This window comes from Pelodiscus sinensis, chromosome 16, assembly GCF_052426305.1.
Source record: "Pelodiscus sinensis isolate ZL-2025 chromosome 16, ASM5242630v1, whole genome shotgun sequence".
NCBI classification, from domain to species: Eukaryota; Metazoa; Chordata; order Testudines; family Trionychidae; genus Pelodiscus; species Pelodiscus sinensis.
The window spans coordinates 6,353,464-6,378,333 of record NC_143067.1 but is presented as its reverse complement, the minus strand read 5'-3'; the positions used below and the strand labels follow the sequence as shown (position 1 = coordinate 6,378,333).

General features: G+C 44.9%; 1 protein-coding gene across 1 annotated transcript in view; it reads right to left on the bottom strand.

Annotated features, from left to right (window-relative positions):
• GLRA1 (glycine receptor alpha 1) overlaps nucleotides 1-24,870 on the bottom strand; it is an 86,163-nt gene that overhangs the window by 25,201 nt on the left and 36,092 nt on the right. Inside the window, exons 3-4 of the mRNA XM_014581165.4 lie at nucleotides 17,910-17,977; nucleotides 1,501-1,724 (exon numbers count right to left, since the gene is read on the bottom strand). Of these exons, the coding sequence (XP_014436651.2) occupies nucleotides 1,501-1,724; nucleotides 17,910-17,977 (292 nt within the window). The remainder of the gene's footprint in view (nucleotides 1-1,500; nucleotides 1,725-17,909; nucleotides 17,978-24,870) is intronic.

The window sequence follows — 24,870 nt, the reverse complement described above, 5'->3', positions numbered from 1 at the left end:
TCGTCAGTGTTCCTGCACAAATTCAAGCGGCCAGTGTAGACAGCTGGCAAGTCTTGCCATTCTAGACGCATCCTTTGTATCTACCTGAGCCTCTGCCGTGCCTCATGGGAGTTGTAGTTCTAGGTCCCCTGTGTCTCATTCTCTCCAGACTCCTGTGATGCTGTGCTGTGTTTCTCTGCATTATGCTCCATGCTCATAAGAATGGACCCAGTATGAGTCCAAAGGTCCATCTAGCCCAGTTTCCTGTCTGCTGACAGTGGCCAATGGCAGGTGCCCCAGAAGGAGTGAACAGAACAGGTAAGCATCAAAAGATCCACCCTCTGTCACTCATTGTGAGGTTGAGTGATCCGGCATTGGTGGTGGAATACAAATCCACAATACGAAGGAGGCAAAATGGGATGTCTTTTTGGCTCCTTTCCCCACTAACCTTTTTAATAAAACTGCTTGTTCTTCTTAAATGTATTGCTTTTTTTATAAAAAGGGAGAGTGAGGGAATGGAGGTTTTCTCAAGACCAATTAGTGCAAGTCATACAGTTCTACAGCCGTGTCCTGGACTCCTACGGAAAATGAGGGGATTTGAGGAAGAATTCTGGGGGAGACTCTATTGTAGGAAAATAGCCCCTGAATTATCCTCCCAGCTCTCCTGCGTGAAAACCGCACAAGAGAATGAAACAAAGAGGTTAGGAAACAAGGTGATACCCAAAGCAATGTGAGTTGAGAGGTTTCAGTATAAACTCTTAACTCACACTGGGTTTCTTGGGGTATGTCTACACTACCGCCCTAGTTCGAACTAGGGTGGTTAATGTAGGCAACCGAAGTTGCAAATGAAGCCCGGGATTTAAATTTCCCGGGCTTCATTTGCATCTTGCTGGGCGCTGCCATTTTTAAATCCCCGCTAGTTCGGACTCCGTGCCCGTGGCTACACGCGGCACGGAGTAGGTAGTTCGGATTAGGCTTCCTATTCCGAACTACTGGTACACCTCGTTCCTAAAAGAGGATGCTTTTTTAGGAGCATCACCACTGTAGATCATGTCCGCTTGGTTTACAGCAGCAGCAGTGAGGACTGAACCATCTCCATTAGGCCAACACATTTCTTGGCCTAATGGAGAATCTCCTTTTTCTGTTAGGGATGGAAGGCCTATGACACACAGTTGAGCACGTTTTATGTTCTCCAGTAGAAGGCCCATCCTAGCAATTTTGCTAGTGCCACGTGACTGTAAACTGAATCTTGTCTATACTATCTGTGGTAAAAAGTGAAACACCCATGTTTGCTGCTCTCCTGTGCCATTGCAGGGCCGCCATCTTGGATTTTACCTCAGAATTGTGAGCATGGAATCAACTCAGTAGGCTGGGGTTAAAACCCATGATGCTCAGTGGTTTCAAGTCCACCACCTAATGCTTTGTTTATTTGCCAGCTTCTCAGCTCAGCCTCCTGCATGCTCAGGCCCTTAATCCCACTGGTTCCCCTCTCCCACGGACCATTCTCTTTAGCCGCCTCACCTGATACTGTAGAGGACGTTGCCATTTCTGGAAATACGCAAAAGTTTGTTGTCTGTGGTGATCTCGTGAAAATGGGCCCCCTTCTCATTGGCAAAGAACAAGTCAGGCTTCCAGATGGAGTCCAGCATAGAGGGGTCCAAATCCAGAGAGTCGTCAGGGTACTCGTTGTATGCCAGCCGAGGGTCATTCCACTGCTGCCGCAAGAAGATGTTCACCCGATAATCCTGCAGGGAGGGCACAAGAGTTAGTGGTGGGTATGAAGTTAACAGTGCCCAAAAGACACTAGAAGTGCTCAGTGCAGAAGAAAGGGACATTGAAGCCAGCTGGGTTGAAATAAGCAAACAATGTGTTTGGCATGACTGAGCTCACGATCTTAATCTATGACATTGTCTACCGGCATGACTCCTCGAGGAACAACAGCCTTTTATTTTTAGCTCTGTAGCCAAGAGACACATTGATGGGCAAACAGCTGCTGTCCATGACACCTGCTATTTCAGCAATCCCCAAATCTAGAGCATGTCAGACTTCCCAATGCTATAGTTTTCAATCTTTTTTTTTTCCTTTGCAGATCCCTAAAATTTTTCAAATAGAGCCCTTTGGAAATCTTAGACCTAGTCCGTGCAACCCCAGGTATTTGTGGACCACAGGTTGAAAAGTTTTGCTATTGTGCATTTAGCTTGAAAAGAAAAAAAATCCACTCAAATATCTGCTACTGAGCCTACACTCACACCAAGTCCCTAGGTCTCATAAAATAGTATTCATTAACTGAGGCCAGGTCTATACTAAAAGGGAAAGTCGAATCAAGACATGAATTATGTAGCTGGAGTTGACATACCTAGTTTCAAGTTTCTCTGCCATCCCCACAGTTGGAGGCCAACGGGAGCAAACACTCCTATTGGCTTCCCTTACTCCTCGCAGAAACAGGAGTATCAGCTGCTGGTAGGGGTGCCTTCTGAGTTTGAGTTAGTGAGTCTTAACTAGACTCGCTAAATCAAACTCCGGGAGATTGATCATGGCAGCGTCGATCTTCTGTTTAGTGAAGACATGGCCTTAGTGTGTGAAGGGCTGAAATTAAGGGGATGGCACAGAAAGCAATTGTATTCAATCTTCCGCCTCCTGGTAATCTGTAGGGATGCTACCTCAAATTCATCCCACATTTTTCCTGTTTTTACTTCATCATCACCATCCTTGTAGCTCCTGCTCCATGGCATCTCTTCTTTTGACCAGAGTTTACCACCACTCCGCATTGCTTGTGAATGGAGGAAAGGATCATGTAGGAACACTGGGTGTCCACCCCATCTGTAGGGCTGAGTGTCTATTTACCGTCCCATTTTTACATAGGTTCTTTGTCGATATTACTCATTATATAATGAAGTAACATGGCTATATAGGCTTGCTGATGGGTGAGGGGGCAAAGGGAGCAGTTGCCCCGAGGCCCAGTGATTTAAAAGGGCCTGGGATGTTGGGATACCGTTACCATGGCAACCGGAGCGCCTGGTCCTTTAAATTGCGGCCAGAGCCCTGCGTGGTACTGAGGCTGAGTGGGGGAGGTCTGGGAGCCATTGAGAACTGTCTGTCCCTAGCTATGCCCCTTCAACCTGAGGGTCCACCCCTTCCCAGTGCCAAACCCCCCCAACACTGTCCAGGGCTCTGTGGTTGTATCAAGTGATCTGTGCTAAAGCAGCACTAATTGTGACTGGAACCCCCTCTGTGCCAGGCACCACATGCATCGTAAGAAATCGCTCTTCAGGGCGGGACGTTCAATCGAAATAGGCGGGCTGGCTGAAGGAAGCCCTATTGAGGCTGAGTGAGATGAGTCACTTGTTCAAGATCCCCCAGGAAATCTGCACGACAGGGCTAGGACTTGAACTCTCATCTCCTGAGTCTCGGTCTAGTTCCTTAACTATCCTTCCTCTGGATGCTAGCTAGAGCTCAGTCAGGGTGTGTCTAAACTACATGGCTCCATCGATGGAGCCATGTAGATGAGGCTGATCGGCAAAGGGAAATGAAGCCGCGATTTAAATAATTGCGGCTTCATTTAAATTTAAATGGCTGCCACGCTCTGCCAATCACTGTTTGTCGGCAGATCGGGGCAGTCTGGACGCTCCCGTGCCAAACTGAAAGCCCTTTATCGACCTCCCCGTTATGTCTTGTAGGATAAGGTTTACCGGGGAGGTCGATAAAGGGCTTTCAGGTTGGCACGGGAGCGTCCAGACTGCCCCGATCTGCTGACAAACAGTGATTGGCAGAGCGGGGCAGCCATTTAAATTTAAATGAAGCCGCGATTATTTAAATCGCAGCTTCATTTCCCTTTGCCGAACAAACAAATCTACATGGCTCCGTCGATGGAACCATGTAGTTTAGACGCACCCTAAGTGTGGACGGCTTATAGGAGGATGGTGGTGGTAAGGAGGGGCTGTCTGTTGCAGTTTGTCCATGGGATCACCGAGGCAGCTAATTCCATCTCCCACAGGACAATTAAAAGATGAAAAAAAATGAACCAAGATGCTAGCAAGAGCGAGTGAGGACGAAAGGGGCTGGTCCATATTTACATATTCATAAATATTAATACCTCTGGTACCAGCCAGTCTCAGCTGATCTCCTTCCAAACCTTTTGCTCTGAAACTTTCTCCAGTTGGATGGGTGGAGGGGCAGTATGGGGTGATGTCATTAGCGACCTGTCTCTCCCTCCTGTTTGGGCCTCTTTTCCAAGCATCCCGCATGACAAAGGATGTCGATTTTATAGGCTTGGTCTGCAGTTTCGTTGTGCTGCGTCCCACCAGCACTATAGAAAATGTCATTTGTGTCATTAGCCTCATGTCTTACAGCTCTCCCCAGACCAAACTGGGTGTTGATTTCCAGTTCACATTCATCATGACCCGTTCTCCTGGACAATAATGGGGCAACTTTTGTTCTCCCAATGGCTTCTCGGTGCCCATCTGTCCCTTTCCCTGACTTTCACACAGGAAAGGAAGCAGACAGATGAAAAGGAGAGAGAGAAAACAGACTCTCAGGTGGGCCATAAATGCTTCAAGTATCTTGGCAGTTGGAGCTGGAGGAGTGGCACGACACAGACCAATTTCACTGCTACTGGCCAAACTAATTGTTAGTATCCAGGTTATGGTTTTATTTAACGACTTTCTTACTTGAAGTAGCCGGAGGCATTTTACAAAGCTGGGAGTCAGCTAGCAATTAAGTGACTGTGTGTGCAGTAAACCAGTATAGGAAGAGGAGTGTTTAATGCACATCTTGAATATTTGAAGCAATTTTTTTTGTAAGGCAGTGTTTGCCAGGGCTGCAGTTACTGTGAAGAACTCAGGGATCTTCAGTTACAGATCATTATCTGGAGGAGCCGATCCCTGACAACGCCTCAGCCCAACTGGAAGTGTTATGCCCAAGGCAGAGAACGGATCAGAAATTTGAACCTATATAATCTCTTCCCCCAGGAAGAAAATGTTACCAAAGGAGCTGACTCAACATAATGAATCAGCTCCAATACTCCCTATAAGCCATGTGCTTGTGTGGAGATTCCAATGCCACCCAGATGATTAGGAGAGCACCATAGCTAGGTTTGTGTTTCTATTGGTGGTCCACATTTGCACATGCCTCAGCGCACATAACAAAATTTATTCTGCACATGGCTGGGGAAAAAATCTGCACATGGATGGAAAAGATTAGAGGGAACATTGATCAGCTCCTATTATTGTGTAAACATGACTTGCAGTCTGGTTACAGTGGGGCAAGATTAGAAGATGACGTAGTGGGTGCATCTTACAGGTTTGATTGGGATAGTCAATTATGAAAGCTCTTCTAAAAATCAGTTTTAAGACGTTGCTCGATACACATCCATGGGGCACAGAAACTACTAATGACCTTATGATTTTACCAACAGCACCTACGCCAATGTCTTGATTAAGTTACAGGAAATACATTTCTGAACATGAATACAATTCAATTCTTTGCCCTTTTGCTGAGAGCCAGGATGTCAGTTTTACAAAGTCTGGTGGGTCTTTCGCACTTAATTATCCAGTTCCTTCTCCCCAAGATAATGTCTCTCTAGAAAAATGGTGAATAGCTGTGGTCAGCTAATGGTGAAGTGCCTTGTATAGAACTAACAATCATGTAAATCCAAAGAAAGGAAAGAGAGAGGAAAAGGAGAAACGGGTAGAAAAGAGCTCTGAATTCATTGCACACAGCAGCTACCTGAACAAGTTGCATACATTGATTTCCCCCTTTCTGTTTGTAAAGATCAGTGGTGGTTGCAGTCAGGGGAAAATCAATGTAATTGGTCTAATAGGCAGAAAGCAAAAGGCTGTTTTGCTTATTCAGCTGCAAACCAGCGGAATGCTAGCAGGTCAGCTCCATTTCGGCATCTATTTCATGTACAACATGAATCAAATCCATGTTTGGAAGGAATGTCGGCAGCAGCTGCCCGGAGTGTGCTCAGCCATGTGGAAAATGACCCAAACCCAACCACAAGGCCTTGTGTTACTCAGCGTTAGTGCTATTGGGCTAAATTCATAGCTGCCGCTGCAAAAGTCTCCAGGAAGAAAGGAAGCAAAACAAAGAACAGCTTCACACAGACTGTCCAATGGATGCTACAGGATGGGAGAAGGCTGGAAGCGGTTGGATCTAATTCATCTGCAAATTTGATACTGTTTCCCTGGGCATGAACAAAGACATTAACTGGATGTTGCATTATAAAGCTTGCCTTTCCTGGATTTAACTCCTCATTTTACATCAAAAGCCAAATACGGGACACTTCCAGCTGACTTCGTTAGCCTGATTAGCATCAGTCCTACAATTCACAGGTACTTTTTTTTTCTGTTATAAATTCTGGGTTCCTGTTATCCCTCTCTAGCACATCTGAGGAAGTGGGTTTTGCCCACGAAAGCTCATGATGCTATATATGAGCATGTCTATACTACATCCCTCTTTTGAAAGAGGGATGTAAATTAGGCAGATCAAAAGTGCAAATGAAGCGGGGATTTAAATTTTTTGAGGAGTACAGGATCTTTCAAAAAAGGGTTTTCTTTTTCCCCGAAAGAACCGTGTCTAGACAGCGGTTTCACTTTCGAAATACCCTTTTTTGAAAAAACGCTGTGACGTGATTATGCAAATGAAACGCAAGATATTTAAATCCCCTCTTCATTTGCACTTTCGATCTGCCTAATTTACATCCCTCTTTCGAAAGAGGGATATAGTTTAGACATAGCCTTAATGTTTTTGTTAGTCTCTAAGATGCCACAGGACTACTTGTTGTTCTCCAGATGACGGGGAGAGCATGTTGTAGGCAAACTCGTCCATGAGCCAAATGAAAATGCATTTCCTTTCATGGAGCATAGTCTGGATAGGACAGGACTTGGCAGTGGAATGGAGAAGCCTCAGCTGAGAACAAAACATTCCATGATGCCCTAGTTCTCTTCTGGATGGGTTCTTATGCCACGCTCATCACCGTACGTTGTGTAATGCATTAAGTGACCTGGCCGACATCTGTTTCCTGTCACTTCTCATTGGCAGCACCCACCCAGAAAAGACACAGCTTTCTGTCATGGTTCCGCACCATCTCTCTCATTTCAGCAGTGTGGAACGCTGCAGAGATATCCAGGTGGATGAGAAGGGATATTTGCCCCCTATCTATTGGCAGCAAGAGATCCCATATCAGTGCCACAAAAGCTGTAATGTCCCCGTGTCCTGAACTTACACCAGATTATGATGAGTCTAGGGACTGGCTTAAATTAAACTTGTAGTGAGCCTTTGGCTAGCTTCTCTCTGAGCATGCTCAGGAAAGGGAGGTTTGACACTGGGTGCTAGTTGGCTGGAACGGATGTATCTAGGGTGGAAAATAACCAATAGCAACCAGCTGGCTAAAGCTTCCAACCAATGACTGTGGCTCTACAGGTGCAGGCAGCCTTATTTAAATACATCGGTCTGCCCTCAATGAGACCTGTGCTGTGTGACTGGCTCTGTGGTCATTTCCGGATTCCAGGGACCTGTCGGGGTTTGGAACCAGACAGGAAAGTGGTCCAGAACTGACGAGAAGGCTCAGTGGGGACTCATTCAACTATTTAGCCCTGCTGATATGGATCAATGGAGGGAAAGGAAAGGAGTAGCCAGCATGGAAGGTTGGATTCAACTCAGGGAGATGTGTTGCTGTGCTGCTTGGACTGCAGAGGAGGGAGGGTCAATTATTTTGGGCCATGCTTATATCCCCCCCCCCCCAAGTAACGTGCCAAAGCTGCTTTTGGTTTGGGAATGGGCTCTTTGCACCACTGGACAGGGGTTGCAGTGCTCAGATTGCTCCAAAAGCCGTGCATTACCCATGTCTCTTACTAGGTACTGTGACTGGGGAGGGTTTCTTTTTAATTCTGAATATTCATGCGAGGCTGCAAAATTCAGTCCAAGGAAGTGATGGAAGCCAGTGGCTAAGGAATGGTTAACAAGTAGGGTTGCCAGATACTTTTGCCAAAAATACTGTACATGGCGGGGAAAAAATTGGTTGAGCAAAAAGAAAAAAACCAACAACCGGACCAAAAAAAAAAAAAAGGGTCGCTATGCCTTTAAATTCCCTGCTTCCCCTGCCAGACGTGGCAGGGGAAGAATGTACCGATCGGCCTTCCGTCTGAGAAAAATAGAAAATACCAGACATGTAAAATATTTCTGTTTTTTTTTTTTTTACCGGACAGAAGCCGCAAATACCAGACTGTCCTGGCAACCCTATAGAGTTTATAAAATTATGAAGGCTAGAAAGGAACAGTAACCAGAGAAAGATGCTGAGCTCGAGTTACACCCAAATATCAGGCATGTTTAAGCCAAAATATTAGACATTAGCTTGTAAAGTTAGTGATTTTTGCTGGGGTGGGGGCATGTGGTTTTAGTCTCTCACCCCCGCCTCCTTACTGCTAAGTGGAAACACTGTTTTCCAGAGCTTAGCATCGGAGGCTGGGGATTCAGGACATTCCATCCTGAGCCTGGAGAGGGGGCAGAGAGGCGGATCCAGACCTCAGAATAGCCCAGGGTGAGGGCTCCAGCTGGAACGTAGAGACCCAAGTTCAAGTTCCTGCTTGAAAGGGAGCGCCTTGCCCCCAGGCTATAGAGTCAGAGTTATATAATATGGAACTGCTCCAGCTTGGGAGTGTGTGTGTGTGTGTGTGTGTGTGTGTGTGTGTGTGTGTGTGTGTGTGTGTGTGTGTGTGTGTGTGTGTGTGTGAGAGAGAGACACACACAGACAGACATACACCTTATGGCCCAGTTGTGAGCATGCTTGCCTAGGAATCCAACACAGCTAGGTCTCCTACATCCCAGGTTTGCTCCTGTTGACTTGCTTACCCCTAAACCTTTTAGAGGAGCATTTTGTATTGAAGCTGGTCCATCGCCAGCCACAAACCTGTTTGGTTTTGACAAAACAGAGTTCTTCAGGGAAAACATATTGATTTTCCCCCCTCCCACCAGTTTTACTCTCTACCCACGTCTGCGGCTCGTTGGCTGGCTGAGTGTGGGCACCTCACATATCTTTTTCTATGTGCACTTTCCTATCTGTAACATGGCTAACCAGTCCCTTCCTCTCAGCGCTCATCTGAGGTTTAATATTGGCAACCAGCATACGGATCTTCAGATGAACAACAGCATCAGCTGCATGCACAAAAAGCTGGGTGCATCATGCCAAGCATCAGCAAATAACCCCATGCAAACCAATGTGTGTGTGTAACACAGGGACCCTATGCCTGTGGTCTCTTGCTCTAAATGCCTGTGCGGTGTCACAATTATTTGCAGCTACTAATTCCATCAAATAGACTCCTAGGTATCCAGACTGGAAGGGATCGCAATAGGTCATCCAGGACTAAATAGGAAGTAGACTGTTCCTGGCAGGAGTTGTCTAACCTGTTCTTAAAAACCTCCAGTGATGGAGATTCCACAGAGAACAACAGAACATAAGAATGGCCAGACTGGGTCAGACCAAAGGCCCATCTAGCCCAGCGTCCTGTCTGCTGACAGTGGCCAATGCCAGGTGCCCCAGAGGGAGTTAACAGAATAGGGAAGCATCAAGTGATCCCTCTCTTGTCACTCATTCTCAGATTTTGGCAAACAGAGGCTAGGGACACCCCCCCCCCCTCATCCTGGCTAATAGCCATTGTTGGACCTTGCCTTCATGAATGTATCTAGTTCTTTTGGAACCCTGTTAAAGTCCCGGCCCTCACAACATCCTCTGGCAAGGAGTTCCACAGCTGACTGTGTTTTGCATGAAGAAATCCTTTCTTTCGTTTGTTTTAAACCTGCTACCTATTAATTTCATTTGGTGACCCCTAGTTCTTATTCTGTTAGGGGAAGAAGTAAATAGCAAGTAAATAACTCTTGCTAATTTCCTTTCTCCACACCAGTCATGATTTTATAGACCTCTATCATATCCCCCCTTAGTCTCCTCTTTTCTAAGCTAAAAAGTCCGAGTTTTATTAATCTCTCCTCATATGGCAGTCTTTCCAAACCCTTCGTCATTCTGTTGCCCTTTTCTGAACTTTTCCCAATGCCAAGGTATCTTTTTTGAGATGGGACGACCACACCTTTCATACAACCATAGCCTCCCTCCCCTCAAAAAGGTGCAAAGGCAAGCGAGAACCCTGCATTGCACCAGCCATTTCCTGTAGAAGCTGAAGGAAAAATAAAATGTCGAGCTGGCTGCTGTTATTTGGATCTCATAAAAGAGCAGTAATGACACATTTGTCTGACTTCTAGTATACTGGGACCTATTAGAGCGAAGTAATCTACAGAAACCCGCAAATCTGCTTCACTATATGAGACAAGGCTGCTTATACTTGGAATACAGTGGTGATGTAGCTGTGTCTGTCCCCACATATTAGGGTATGTCTAAACTACATGGCTCCGTCGACGGAGCCATGTGGATTTGTTTGTTTGGCAAAGGGAAATGAAGCCGCGATTTAAATAATCGCGGCTTCATTTAAATTTAAATGGCTGCCGCGCTGAGCCGACAAATAGCTGCTCAGCTGTTTGTCGGTTCAGCACGCTAGTCTGGACGCTTCCCTGCCAACATGAAAGCCCTTTATCGACCTCCCCGGTAAACCTCATCCTACGAGTCATAACGGGGAGGTTGATAAAAGGCTTTCAGGTCGGTGCAGCTTAATCGCGGCTTAAATTGCGGCTTCATTTCCCTTTGCTGATCAGCCTAATCTACATGGCTTCATCGATGGAGCCATGTAGTTTAGATACACCCTTAGAGAGACAAGCTTTTTGCCCATACGCCACGCTTTCCACAGACGTGAAGAAGAGCTCTGTGCATGCTCAATAGCTTGTCTCTCTCACCGACAGTAGTTGGTCCAGTAAAAGATATCACCTCACCCACCTTGCCTGTCTCTGACCAGGTCTACATTGGTGGAGAAAATTGATGTAACATATGCAACTAGAGCTACAAAGACTGCGTAGCTGGAGTTGACGTCTTTCGCATTGATTTTCTGAGGTAGCTCCACTGTGGGAGGTTGATGGGAGGAACTTGCCCATTGGCTTCTCTTACTCCTCATGATTGTGAGGTGTTCTGGAATCGATGGGGGGTGCCCTCAGCAATCAATTTAGCGGGTCCTTACTAGACCTGCTAAATCAAATGCCAGAAGGTAGATCTCCAAAGAGCCAATCTTCCCACAAATGTAGATGTGGCCTCTATCTGGAATGGCCCTTTCCACTGAAGCAGCTCAGGGCTTTCATGATAATCTGACTTCAAAGAGAGTATTACTGTATCTAGATTCACCGGGTTCTCTAATATTGGCTTTGGATCCCTTTCCTGTGACTGTCAAGAAATGTGACCCCTCTTAACAATACCCTGAACCTATCAGCACTGCATTGTTCTCCATCAACCACCTCAGTGTCCCTACTGTAAGCTATTGTTGTCCTCTATTGTTGTAGTGTTTTTTTCTCAATATCTGGAAGAGCCAGATATTGAGCCAAACAGGTGCTCTCAGCGTGGCAAACCCAACCCCTTCTTCCTGTGGGCATGGAGAAGTCTGTGCCTGTGGTGGAACAGGTACAAAAAGACCTGCATGAGAGGAAAAAGGATGGAGGGGATATGTTTGCAGCAGACAAAAGGAAAGTCTAGTTCTGACTGGTCTCTCTCTGTGGCAATGCAGAAGTGGAGTTAGTGCATTCACCTCTAGGTGAAGGTCTACACGCTACTCTTTATGCAAAATGAGTATGTGGGAGCCCCAGGAGTGGCCTGCATGGATTTCTCACCCAGTCACTCTGGCTAGGAGGTAGGGGCATGGTGTATACCTGAAAGCACGTGTCTCACTCCTAACCTCTGGGGTACCTGGCATTGGCCACTGTTGGAATGCAGGAGACTGGGCTAGATGGACCCAGTATGGCTGTTCTTACATAACTGAAACGGTCTTTGGCCTGGTCTACACTATAGTGGAAGTTCGACTTATTATATGCAACTCCAGCTACGTTAATTATATAGCTGGAGTCAACGTATCTTAAATTGCATTTCTGTGCCATCCACACAGCGAGAGATCGACAGGAACAAACACTCCTGTCGGCTTCCTTTACTCTTTGGGAGGAGGAGGAGTACTAGTGCCAACGGGGGCGCCTTCTGAGTTTGATTTAGCAGGTCTTCACTAGACCCGCTAAATCGAACCCCAGGAGATAGATCATAGCAGCATTGATCTTCTGCATAGTATAGACCTGGCTTGGTGTAAAATGCAGAGGCTTTATTTGAAAGACCTTTGTGCACTGGTACTTCACTGTGACTCCAAACTATTAATCTCAGAGTGAAAAGTATTCAAGCAAAACTTCAATGGTGGCTTTTGCATTTGTTTGTTTTTTTCATATACATAAACTGGTTTACGGAAAAAAACCTTTTGAGATTTCACCATTCGCACCCTGGTTCGTCAGAAACTATTCTATTTTCAAATGGACCCCCACGGTGGTTTTTGACCTTTTGAGCGTCAGCATTAGAAATCTTGTTTTGGGAGGGCCTAACGCTTTTGCAGTTTTTGAACGGCCACATGTTTTGAGTAAAAAGTTCCATTTTCGGAGATGTTTTGAAAAATAAAAATGTTGCCCACATGAAACCGAGAAATGACCCCAAATGATCTTCACTGCTGTTTGCCTCTGAGTCCAGTTCTCTCTGTAGATATTCATAACTCTTGCTGATCTCCGAGACTATAGAACTGAGCTCAGAGCATGGACCCTGGCTCAGTAGTTTCTTCCTGTGTGCTGCATTGAGGCTGGTGAAGTTGTAGAGGCTTATTTAAACCCCCGTACGGAAATGATTCATTATCTGATTGGCAAAGTTCTTGTACAGATGACTCCAAACGACTGTATTACAATTGGATGGTTGTAGCCTGCAGTGTCTTGTGCCCTTATTAGCTACTTATTTAGTGGATGTCATGGAGCTGTGCCTGGCTACGAGGTTCTATTTAGTTTGCCCTTTTCAAATGGGGTGAACACTTAGTGCAATTCCTTTAAACAACTGGAAAAAAGATATATGCAAAGGGCGCTGCTGAGATTAAGAATCCCAAATGTCAGTGCATCTTTCCCTCAAACTCTCATTCCAACTCACTGCTAAACTTGGCCCACTTCACTTCACTGGAAGACTCAGTTCATGAGGAGTTTGGTTACTCATTTTGAATGAGATATTTGCTCTTGTATTTAGATTCCTTCGCCTTCAAATGTGGCACCCCCCCCCCCCCCCCAACACATTCAGGAATAAAAATGAGCTGGAGGAAAGGATGCATTTCCTTGTTTGTTCAACGCAGAACTCCACGGCAGTGTTCCAGAGAAGAAGGAGGCCATCTAGACCCATCCATTCTTCTTTGTCTGGCTGCTGTGCTCTGCTATGCTTTTGCTCCTCAAAGTGCTTGCTTAGTTCTCAGTGTTCCCAATTGCTGGTTGTTTTGTCCTTTGTCTGGATCTTGATGGAGCTGTGATCCAAAGGCCAAGCTGCACGCTATAACCGTGTCCCATCAGTCACAGGTCATTGCATATGGTTACTTAGTCTTTCTGTGTTTGTGTCTATATTTAATTGGGGACCATTCTGCATGGTGCTGAGAGCCCTCACTGACTACTGACCTTGAAGGATCATGCCCTTAATCTTGGTTCTGTCTTTGGGAGTCCATTCCATATGTTAATTTCCTTCTACGCTTTCTTCTAACCTCCCCGAACATTTCACCTCTCCACTTCTTGCCTTTTGCATTCTTTGAATCCCCTTTAAGAGAGTTCATAGAGAGTTGATGGCTGTTGAAATGCTCTGTATCTTTGTTACCTTCCTTTTTGCCACCCACTTTTCTAATAAATGGAAACTTGGGTTTGAGAACTTCTTTATGTGGGCACATCTACACAGCAGTGTTATTTCAGAATAACGTCAGTCCGCGTCTATGCTATAAGCAGTTATTTTGACATAATGTCAAAATAATGGCGAGCTGGAAGACTTCTTACTCCAACTCCTGTAACGCTTGTCTTACAAGGAGTAAGGAAAGTCGGAGAGAGAATGCTTTTTCTTGGATGTCCTGTTGTGTCAATAGAGCCAAAAGCTGAAATAATATTTTGACTTCAGCTATGCAATTGACGTAGCTGAAGTTGTGTAGCTTATTTTGGCTTTAGCCCTGCTGTGTAGACATGCCCTCTTCTCTTCCTTGTTACTCGTTTCCATGTATCTCTTCTTCTCCTCCCTTTGCTCCTCCTGCTTTGGTGCCCTAATCGGTGAACTTGTGATCTCATTAGCCACATGCATGTTGACAATAATAATCTCCACAGATTTGTGTGCTACAGAGTTCGTCGCTAGCATCTTTAAATGTCAACAGCAATGGCTTATGTGTGAACGAAAAGTCCCAAAACATGTTTTAGAGATCTCTGTAATTAAGTGAACTGATAAATCTCTATGGTTGTGCCTTCCCTGGGTACCAGCAATGTGCTTACTTCTTACAACATGCTATAGTCGTTCAGCCATCCAGGAGACATTAGGGAGAGTGTCTTTAGAGCACTGAATTTCTTGTTTCATTTGGGCAGTGATTCTGCAACGTTGCTTGTAACCAGGCCAGGGTGAGTTAACAGTGAGATTTGAACCTGTGACCTTCAGGGCTAAAAGCTTGAATCTCCACTATTCCAGCAAAAGAATTGAGTTTCTTACCCGAGAGCTGGATCCAGAGCTGGTCAACTCATTTTCATTGAAAAATGGGGTGAAATCAAAAATAGAATATTGTTTCCATGAAAAAAACCTACCAAATGTTCGGGTTTTGAAAAAAAAAATCAAAATAAAAATGTTGAATTTTTAAAATATATTTTTTGTTTTAACACAGTGAAGGGAATTCTTGTTTATGTATTTTTTTCCCTTCTGGAAAAGTTATTTTTAAAAAAACCTCATAATCGATACTTTCTTCCATTTTTGAACTCCCCTCCCTCCCTCAGCATCTTTGCCTGTCTGCACACGTTTCTCGTGTGAATAAGGGATTAAAAAGAAATGGGAAGAAATTTTCAATTTTCTCTTTCAGTGGTGAAAGTGAACAATTTTGAATGAAATGAAAATGATTTTCTTTGGCACTTTTTCATGGAAAAAATGCTAATCCACCGTAGCCATGCTGTCCTTGAGTCATTTACATTGTCCCTTTAGAAGGGTGCTGGGCCTTGAGTTGCAAGTCTGCGGAAAGCTCTCCTACACTCATGGGGCAGCCATCTTAGAGTTACCCCAGTGACAAGCAGTTCTCTGTAGTTGTTTTGAGTAGGGCTGGCTGGAGAAATTTGGTTGGAACCACACTCTGCTGGAATATGCAGTTCTGTCAGAACTTAAAGGCTTCACCATCAGGTTCATTTTGACAGAATTTAGTTGAAGAAGAAAATCAGGAAGCAATAACTACAGCTAATGTCCAAAATGTCCCGTTTCAACATCTTCAGACCAAAACATTCTGATTTTTGTGTTTTGAAGCCACTTTGCTTTCCAGAGGGTTATTTTGGTGTTCTGGATTATATTACACAGAGGGCTGAAAGAATGCATTTTGGCTGGTGTAAAATGAAACACGCCGGCTGTCCAGAAGCGAAAGTTTGAGTGGCGTTTTCCTTTGCGGCGACCTTTGGACTGTTCTGCTTTGGTTCTGATTCCGAATGAAGTTGTGTTTTGACATCTCAAAATCCACCGCTCCGGTTTGGAGACAATGCCATTTGTGCAACCTCGCTAATCTCTGCGACATTAAAAAAAAAATAGCTGGAGGAGTGCGGGTAGAGGGGGGATTCTAATGGCTGATTTCCCGGGCTACAATTCTGTTTCGTGATGCCTGCTTGAGAAGAATCAGCAAACCTATGCTTTCCAAGTGATTATTTTTTTCTTCAGAGGAATGGATTCCAAAATGGTGGACACTACAGAACAGAGCAGATCCCTGCAGTGTATTCGCGAGATCTGCAATGTGTTTCTCTTTGTCGGGCTAGGCTTACAACGCACCCATTTTACAGCATATCCATGGAGAGCAATAAATAACAGGTATATGATGAAAGCCGGCTGTATTGCATGATGTCTTTCTGTGTATTGCACAGAGAAGTACACCGTAAGCTTGCCACATCTCCCATGCCAGTCAACAGTTCGGCTCCGTTGAATTTTATGGAGGAACGGTCCGTCCTGATTTGCTTATTGCTCATCCCGCCCAATGAAGTTATCCAATAAAATGGCAACACTAGTCACAGTTCCATTCTCCAAGTCATGAACAAATTGAAGAATCTCGGTATTTGTAATTTATTTATGCAAATTAATCTGCAAACAAAGGTGGTGAGTTTAGACCCACTGCACTGTCATGGGGTTGAAATATTATTGACAAGTGCTGCCCTTCATCTAAGGATTTTATTTCTTTAAGAATTTAGTCCAAATATACTCAATGCCAGTGTGTGCCTGTTAATAGAGTTAAATATGCATTGCGTTAAAAGAATACTGAGCTTTCAATTCTGCTGTATTGTAACTAAGCATAGAGATAGCACCTGATTCACCTCCAATTTCTGGTGTAAATCTAGAGTAACTCCCATAGAAAGCAATGGAAGTCACACCCGTGTAAAATGCTGTGTGTAAAACCCAGAACATCCTGTTCTAAATGCATAGGACAATTGGAAGGGGGGAGTTTTACATACTTCAATCAACATCTTTCTACAAAGAGAGACTTACAAAAAGTAATTGAACATCATATTTCTGAATTATCTTTAATTAATACGGGAGGACGGCATTGTACCTCCAGAGCTTTGGTTCGCTGTTCACTGATTATGTCGCAGCTGATCTTTAATTGCTCCATCTCAAGACCATTATCTCCTTTCCTCATGATTGTCTCCTTCTAGCGCCTTACAAATTGGATACTGCTATTAGCAATGTTCGTTAATTCCCCCTGAAGATGGTCTGAGCTTGCAAAATCTTGCTAATGTTGGTTTTTGATTAAATGAATTTTAAGGCTGTGGGTTGTTTTTTTTTTTTTTTTTAAATGCAGACACTGGCTCCAAAGCAGTGAAAACCCTCTCCAATTCTGGAGAATCTGAGAAAGACTGGATCTAGATTTGAGTTGCTGCCCCTTCACTCTATACTGGGCTAATTCAAAATCCCAGATCTAAATGCTCTTGAACTTTGGGAAATGTTGGGTGTCTCTCAAAACTCTGGTCATCTGAAGAAGTGGGCTGTGCCCACGAAAGCTCATGAAACGTCACAAAGAGAAAACAGTTTCTTGCCACTTTAACCAGAAAGGACACTCTCTCAATGACTTAACCACCTGCATTCTGCTACAAAGACCTTTTACATCTGCACTTGAAAGGGAATCCTCTGAACTGTCATTCATGTTAAAATTCGACACTTTCCAAAAAGGACTCAACAAACATTTGAACTATCTCACCCATTACCAAGATAGTTTCCCCAATTATCACCTCTAATACCATTAACTCACAAACATCCCACTCTCCCTACCTCTATATCATCAATTCACAGACACTTACCTTCCTTCCTTCCCCCCCCCCTGCATCCCCCTCCTGTTCTGCAATGTGATTTGTCCTTTTCATATTTGTTCATTTTTTTAATTGTATCCTTTGGTATATATGGTTGTGACTATTTTCTTCCACTCTTTGATCTGAGGAAGTGGGTCTGGCCCACGAAAGCTCATCATCTAATAAACCATCTTGTTAGTCTTTAAAGTGCTACATTGTCCTGCATTTTGCTTCAGCTACCCCAGACTAACACGGCTACATCTCTATCACTAAACGGCACAAGATCTTTGGACAGTGAAATGCTACAAGTCTTGTACACTCAAGCCGTTAATTTAGCCACCCCTCAAATATAACCCAGTAGCAACAGTCTCCTTGAGCAGAAGAGCAGCAAACATCCCATTGGAAACCTGTCACATGCACTGGAAGCGGAATGTGACCGAACAAGTTGAATAGCTAGCCTTAATGTTACTTACCATTGTCGTTTCCGCAATAGAACCAAAGCTGTTGATGAAAATGTTGCAGCTGACGTTTACTGCAGGGCCTGTGCAACAAATTAAGAGCAGATCAGTAAACTACCGTGAGCTCATCGGCAAACATATCTCCACATTATTGGGCTAAATCCTATTGGCACGGCAGTTTAGCATTCTACATGGCACCATAACCTTTACTCTGCCCCATGTAATGTATGTTCGAAAATTTAAGTGGGTCATACATGTAGCCCCTTAGTCATATTCCACACACTTCCATGTTGTGCAGGGCCAAATCCTCTCCCTCCCCCTCACTCTTATTTTGACTGGACCTTCTATTCTGGACCCAAGAAACCTCTCTGGTAGCAGTTTCACTGGAATGGGAACGTTCCCACCAAAACTTTTGATTTTAGGTAGGGGTGTTAAAGATTAAATGGTTAACCCATTACCTGGTAAACATGTGCCTTACCAACATGCTTAATGGGTAACCAGTTAATCAGAGAGTCTGGCCAGGAGAACCAGCCCCCCCACCCCTTTAACTGGTTAACTCTTCTGGGTGTTTTTTAATCCCTAGTTTCAGCAAAAAATTCACAAAAAGTTCACTGACCACTCCAAGTCCCACTTCTGGTCAGTATTTGTCATCTCTCTTTGGCCAGACTCTTGATAATAGAGCAGAGCATGGCCCCTTGCCTAGTGCAGCCTAACCGAATCCCATCCCTTTCCAACTCGAGGCTTTGATCCTCACAGCCTTTGGGTAACAGCCTTGGAATTACAGGCTGGAAAGTTGAGCCTGCCCCTTTAAAATACGGGGGACTGGTCACTTTGCAGGGGGCAGAGGAAGGCGTTGTCAAACGGGAAAGAGGGATTAGAGGTGGAACCCAGAATATCGAATGCACCACTGAAGTTGTCCGGAATTTGCCATGCAAAGCACATTTCCTCTTTGTTTTACCTTTGAGAGATTAAATAAATCAGCCAACTAATTTCAAATACATTTCTGTGCCTGGCAATTGCAAATAGGGATCAGATATATCCCGGACCAAGCTATGGCTGAAGCAGCTTGTGTTTGAAGAGTGGAGAGGGCGAGAGTTCTTCCTCTAGTACTCCCCTGTGCAGAGGACAGCCAGAAAAGTCTGCCAGAGCTCCGCTCACTGAGCATTGGGCTGGGGACAACATCTGGTCAGCTGTACTTGCTGGAGCTTGGGAAATTCATTGGTGCTGCCGGGTTATGTGAGCCGTTTCGATTTGGACAAAATTGACATTTTTTTGGTGAAAAAAATTCCAGACCAACTCTAGATAGTATAAAGAATGTTTTCGTGTCCTCCACGGAACTGGTCCTACGTTCCTTTTAAGTCTCTGATTCTCTGCCCTGGACTCTGCTTGCAGTGGCAGGTCTTGTTGGTATGCATCACCCAACTCTCTACCTTCCCATAATACACTGAGAGGGACAGTTCCCTTCCTGACCCCTGCAGGTTGACCAGAGAACACCCTGAAGCATGCGCTTTCAGTAACATTAGACAAACTGGGAGTGAGCCCAGCGCTGTTGAGGCCTGTCCCCCACCATCCCAAACACCCTGGTCTTTGTGAGCAAAGACGTGTGTTGTGAGCAAGGTGTGTTGTGAGCAAAGACGTGTGTTGTGAGCAAGGTGTGTTGTGAGCAAGACACGAGAAGTCATTCTTCCGCTCTACTCTGCACTGTTTAGGCCTCAATTGGAGTATTATGTCCAGTTCTGGGCACCGCACTTCAAGAAAGATGTGGAGAAATTGGAGACGGTCCAGAGAAGAGCAACAAGAATGATTAAAGGTCTAGAGAACATGAGCTATGAGGGAAGGCTGAAGGAATTGGGTTTGTTTAGTTTAGAAAAGAGAAGACTGAGGGGGGACATGATAGCCGTTTTCAGGTATCTAAAAGGGTGTCATAAGGAGGAGGGAGAAAACTTGTTCATCTTGGCCTCTGGAGATAGAACGAGAAGCAATGGGCTTAAACTGCAGCAAGGGAGGTTTAGGTTGGACATTAGGAAAAAGTTCCTAACTGTCAGGGTGGTCAGACACTGGAATAAATTGCCCAGGGAGGTTGTGGAATCCCCATCTGTGGAGATATTTAAGAGTAGGTTGGATAAATGTCTATCAGGGATGGTCTAGATAGTACTGGGTCCTGCCACGAGGGCAGGGGACTGGACTCGATGACCTCTCGAGGTCCCTTCCAGTCCTAGTTTTCTGAGATTTGGTCAAATCACTTCTCTGTGCCCTGACAGTACATACAATAAATCATTCACAGACATCTTACAGATGCATTTGTGGTTTAACTTGAGCTTATTTTCAGTCTCCGCTGTAACTGCTTCATGGGGGACAGTCTTCAAAAACAAACCAAAACAACAGAAAAGAAGAAAGAAAATGACATATGGTGGTTCTGGGTTTTTAAAATATCCCTATTGGTTACCCAGCTCATGAATCAGCATTGCAGATGGTATCTGACGGTTTATACTTGATGATAAGGCAAGGAGACGTGAAGCATCAGAAGCCACATCTGCAATCTAAACAGCCTCTAAAAAGATGAAATGCTTCTTTTTGGCCCACTGATTTTAACAAGATGCTTGCGGTCTGTAATCAATGTCAGCTTCCTCCTGTGCAGAAATTAATGGCATTTCCTGATCACTGAGCCTTTGCTTTCTGTCCTGTCCCCTTTGTAAGCTCAGTACCTGTTACCAAGAGACGATAGTTTTGCGGAGACATGACAACCTTCCTGTGCACCAGCGCGGTACAGCATCGGGTGGAGTTTCTTTGTACGAATTCCCAGAAACCTGAATGGTTGGCTTGCCAGCTTCCCGACATCTCCCTGTCAACGCCACAGTAACTCTCACTCTGCACAGCTCCCTGTCCAGACTGGTTAATTCAAGTACAGGCTAGACTATCACCTGCAAAAATGTATCTTTTTCTGGTTATTGTCCTTCCTAACCAATAGAAACACAGCTGGCATCCCAGGCTGTGTCTAAACTGCAGGGTTTTTTTTTGAAAAAAGCAGCCTTTTTTCGAAAAAACTTCACCTGCGTCTAGACTACAGCCGTGTTCTTTCGAAATTAAATCAAAAGAACGCGGCTTTTCTTTCGACAGCGGTACTCCTCATTTCACGAGGAAGAACACCTTTTTTTGAAAGTGCTCTTTTGAAAAAAGGCATTCTTGAATGCAAACAGGGCTTTTTCAAAAGAGAGCATCCAGACTGTCTGGGTGCTCTCTTTCGAAAAAGCGGCTTGCTTTTTCGAAAGTACTGCTTGCAGTCTAGACGCTCTCTTTCGAAAGAGGCTTGCAGTCTAGACATAGCCCCAGGGTTTGAATGAGCCCATGTGAAATCGACCTGGAGCAAATCAACACTGTGGACTGTAGAGGTTGGGTGAACTCACTAATGCAAAATGCAGTTTTAGGATATTCCTTTTGCTGCTTGTTCCCTCTGTAATGCTCTGTTTGGGTTGGGAAGTGAGTGAAATATCTTGACTTTAGCAAAGCTTTTGATACGGTCTCCCACAGTATTCTTGCCAGCAAGTTAAGGATGGATGGGTTGGATAAATGAACTATCAGGTGGACAGAAAGCTGGCTAGATTGTCAGGATCAATGGGTAGTGATCAACAGCTCGATGTCTGGCTGGTGGTCAGTTTCAAGTGGAGTGTCCCAAGTGTTGGTTCTAGGGCCGGTTTTGTTCAACATCTTTGTTAATTACTTGGATGAGGCGATGGATTGCACCCTCAGCAAGTTGGCAGATGACACTAAGCTAAGGGGAGAGATAGACATGCTGGAGGGTGGGGATAGGATCCAGAGTGACTTGGACAAATTGGAGGATTGGGCCAAAAGAAATCTGACAAGGTTCAACAAGGGTGAGAGCAGAGTCCTGCACTTGAGACAGAACAGTCCCAAGCACTGTTATAGGCTGGGGACCAACGGGCTAAGCAGCAGTTCAGCAGAAAAAGACTGAGGGATTACAGTGGATGAGAAGCTGCATATGAGTCAACAGTGTGCCCTTGTAGTCAAGAAAGTTAACGGCATATTAGGGTGCATTACGAGGAGCATTGCCAGCAGATCTAGAGAAGTGATTAGTCTCCTTTATTTGGCACTGGTGAGGCCACATCTGGCACATTGTGTCCAACTCTGGGCCCCCTCTTACAGTAAGGATGTGGAGGCATTGGCAAGAGTCCAGTGGAGGGCAATAAAAATGATGAGGGGGTTGGAGCACATGACCTACGAGGAGAGGCTGAGGGATTTGGGCTTATTTCATCTGCAGAAGAGAAGAGTGAGGGGGGATTTCAACTACCTGAAAGAGGGTTCCAATGAGGATGGAGCCAGGCTGTTCTCAGTGGTGACAGATGGCAGAACGAGGAACGATGTTCTCAAGTTATAGTGGGGGTGGTCTAGGTTGGATGTTAGGAAAAACTATTTCCCTAGGGAGGGAGTGGAATCTCCATCCCTAGGGGTTTTTAAATCCTGGCTTGACAAAGTCCTGGCTGGGATGATTGAGTTGGGCTTGGTCCTGTTTTGGTCAGGGGGCTGGACTCAATAACATCCTGAGGTCTCTTCCAACCCTAGGATTCTATCAGTTTCCCTGAATCAAACTCAAGGGCAACTGTACGAGAGCAAAGTGTGTGTGTGTGTGTGTGTGTGTGTGTGTGTACACATAGTATTTTGTCTGTGCAAGAAGCCTTTCATCCCAATGGACCATGCACGAAATGTTAAACTAACATGATAAACTATTGTAGCGGTAACATTCTCTTCTGCTGTACATGAAAGATTTCTGCTGTGCTCTTTTATCCTTGCCAAGCCATGTGGAACTCCTCGCTGCCGCCTATGTTAGTGCAGGCAACGTCTACCCTACGGATCTGAGAGAAGACTTTTGCTTTCTATGGGTTTGATTGTTAGACGTGCTAAGCACCTGCCACTCCAGCTGGAGTGAATGGGAACTATGAGTACACAGCACTTCTGACAACCAAGACCTATGTGGATACCTGGGAATTGCCTCACTTGCCACTAAAATGCAGTCACCTCTGGGGTGGAACACAGCTGTGCAGGAGTCCAGACTTGGAACAGCAAGGAAAAGTACTGCAGTTCATGACAGAGTCAAGGCTGCGGGGAAGGGTGTGGGGGATGTGGAAATGTCCACAGCTCTTCTCAGGATCTAACTATCTCTGTCAGATTCGAACCTTCCTGGGTACTAACTGTGCTCCCCAAACTCAAACAAAACTCAGATGCTATTTCCTATTCTTGAGAATAGAAGGACGTGTGACTTCAAGGAGCAGTTCAAGCTCTTCCATAATCTCCCTCCCTTTTAATCTTAGCCTCCCCCAAAATCGATCTGGCACAATCTTGGCCTTATTTTCAACCAAAGCCATTAAAGTGCCTTTATGAGTTGCTGCCAGTTAATTTAAGTGACGTGCTCTGAGAGCTACAACCCCACGCTCTGCAAAGCTGCGGCCGTGACTCCCATATAAATTGGATGCTGATTTATGTGTGGGAGACTAAGCCAGTCAACTGCCCCCATGGGGAAGGGGAAGTTCATTGAAATAAATCTAAAATTAAATTATCCTGAATAAAATTACAATACAGCGGCCATCAGCAGCAGGATAATGTATACATTTCATTAAATATTAAAGTTTAATTTCTTTTGTGTGTGTGCGTGTGCACCATGGGGGTAAAAAGTGCCAGTGATGCATTTTTTAACCCTGAGTTGCTGCACTGGCATTACAGATAGTTGCCTTTCGCTCGTCTCCCCAGGTATGCTCTTAATGTGAGCGTCTGCATGGGAAAACCTGGGACAGAACCTAGTCCTTGCATCTGGACTGCAGGTGTTAATGCAATGATTAATGGCTTGTAGGTGTTTTGCATGATCATAGACCAATTATTCCCGGAGAGGGAAAAAAGACCTGACAGTAAGAAACAAAAACAAGCCACAGAAATTAGAATCTCACAACAGTGGCTTTGTGATTGTGGGTCCTGGTTTATCTTGGGGAGCAGTCAAGGACAAAGCGCTTGGAAAGGAGAGTTTAGGAATGAAAAATAGCGACTGTCTGAGCTACATGGGGAGTTATTCAGGAATATTCATTGTGATGAGCAAATACAGGTTGAACCTCTCTGGTCCGGCAACATCCGTGGTCTGGCATGATTTTAGTTAGCTGGATGTCCATTTATCATGGGTGTGGCCAAGTTTCGTGTGGTCCTGGAAAGTTTGTTAGAGCCACCAGTCCTGGCTATCAGGACATGTCTACACTGGGGAGTTATTTTGAAACAACTCCCCTTATTTTGAAATAACAGGGCGAGTGTCCACACTACCAAGCCCGTTGTTTTGAAATAAAGGGCCTGTTTCGAAATAACTCCAGCTGGTGAAGAGGAATAGCTTATTTCAAAATAGTTATTTTGGGAATTATTATTTCCAAATAACTTATTTCGAAATAAGTCCCTAGTGTAGACATAGCCTCATTGTTCAGTGCTGTTATTTAGCTCTGATTTACTCCCTAAATATCTTCTAAGAGCCCAGCAAGCAGTGGAAGTGCTGGTAATGTTGCTAAGCGTAAGCATGGTTTTGATGCTTTCTCTACTTATTTCCTTGTGCCAATACAGTAAAATCCTGTAACAACACTTCCACTTGTGTTGAAGAGAGTCAATAAGCCTTGACTAGGCGTAGGCATATAGGGTATGTCTAGACTACATGGCTCTGTCGATGGAGCCATGTAAACTAGTTTACCCGGCATAGTCAAAGAAGCGGGGATTTAAATAATCCCTGCTTCATTAAAATAAACATGGCTGCCATGCTGTGCCGACGATCAGCTGATCCGGCATAGTGCAGCAGTCTAGACGCGGATCGGTCGGCTGAGGAAGCCTTTGCTGACCGATCGATCCCTTATGCCTTGTGAAACAAGGTTTACAGGATCGGTCGGCAACGTACCCCACTTAGGAAGGAACAATCAGTTTCACACAGACAGAATGGGAAGCG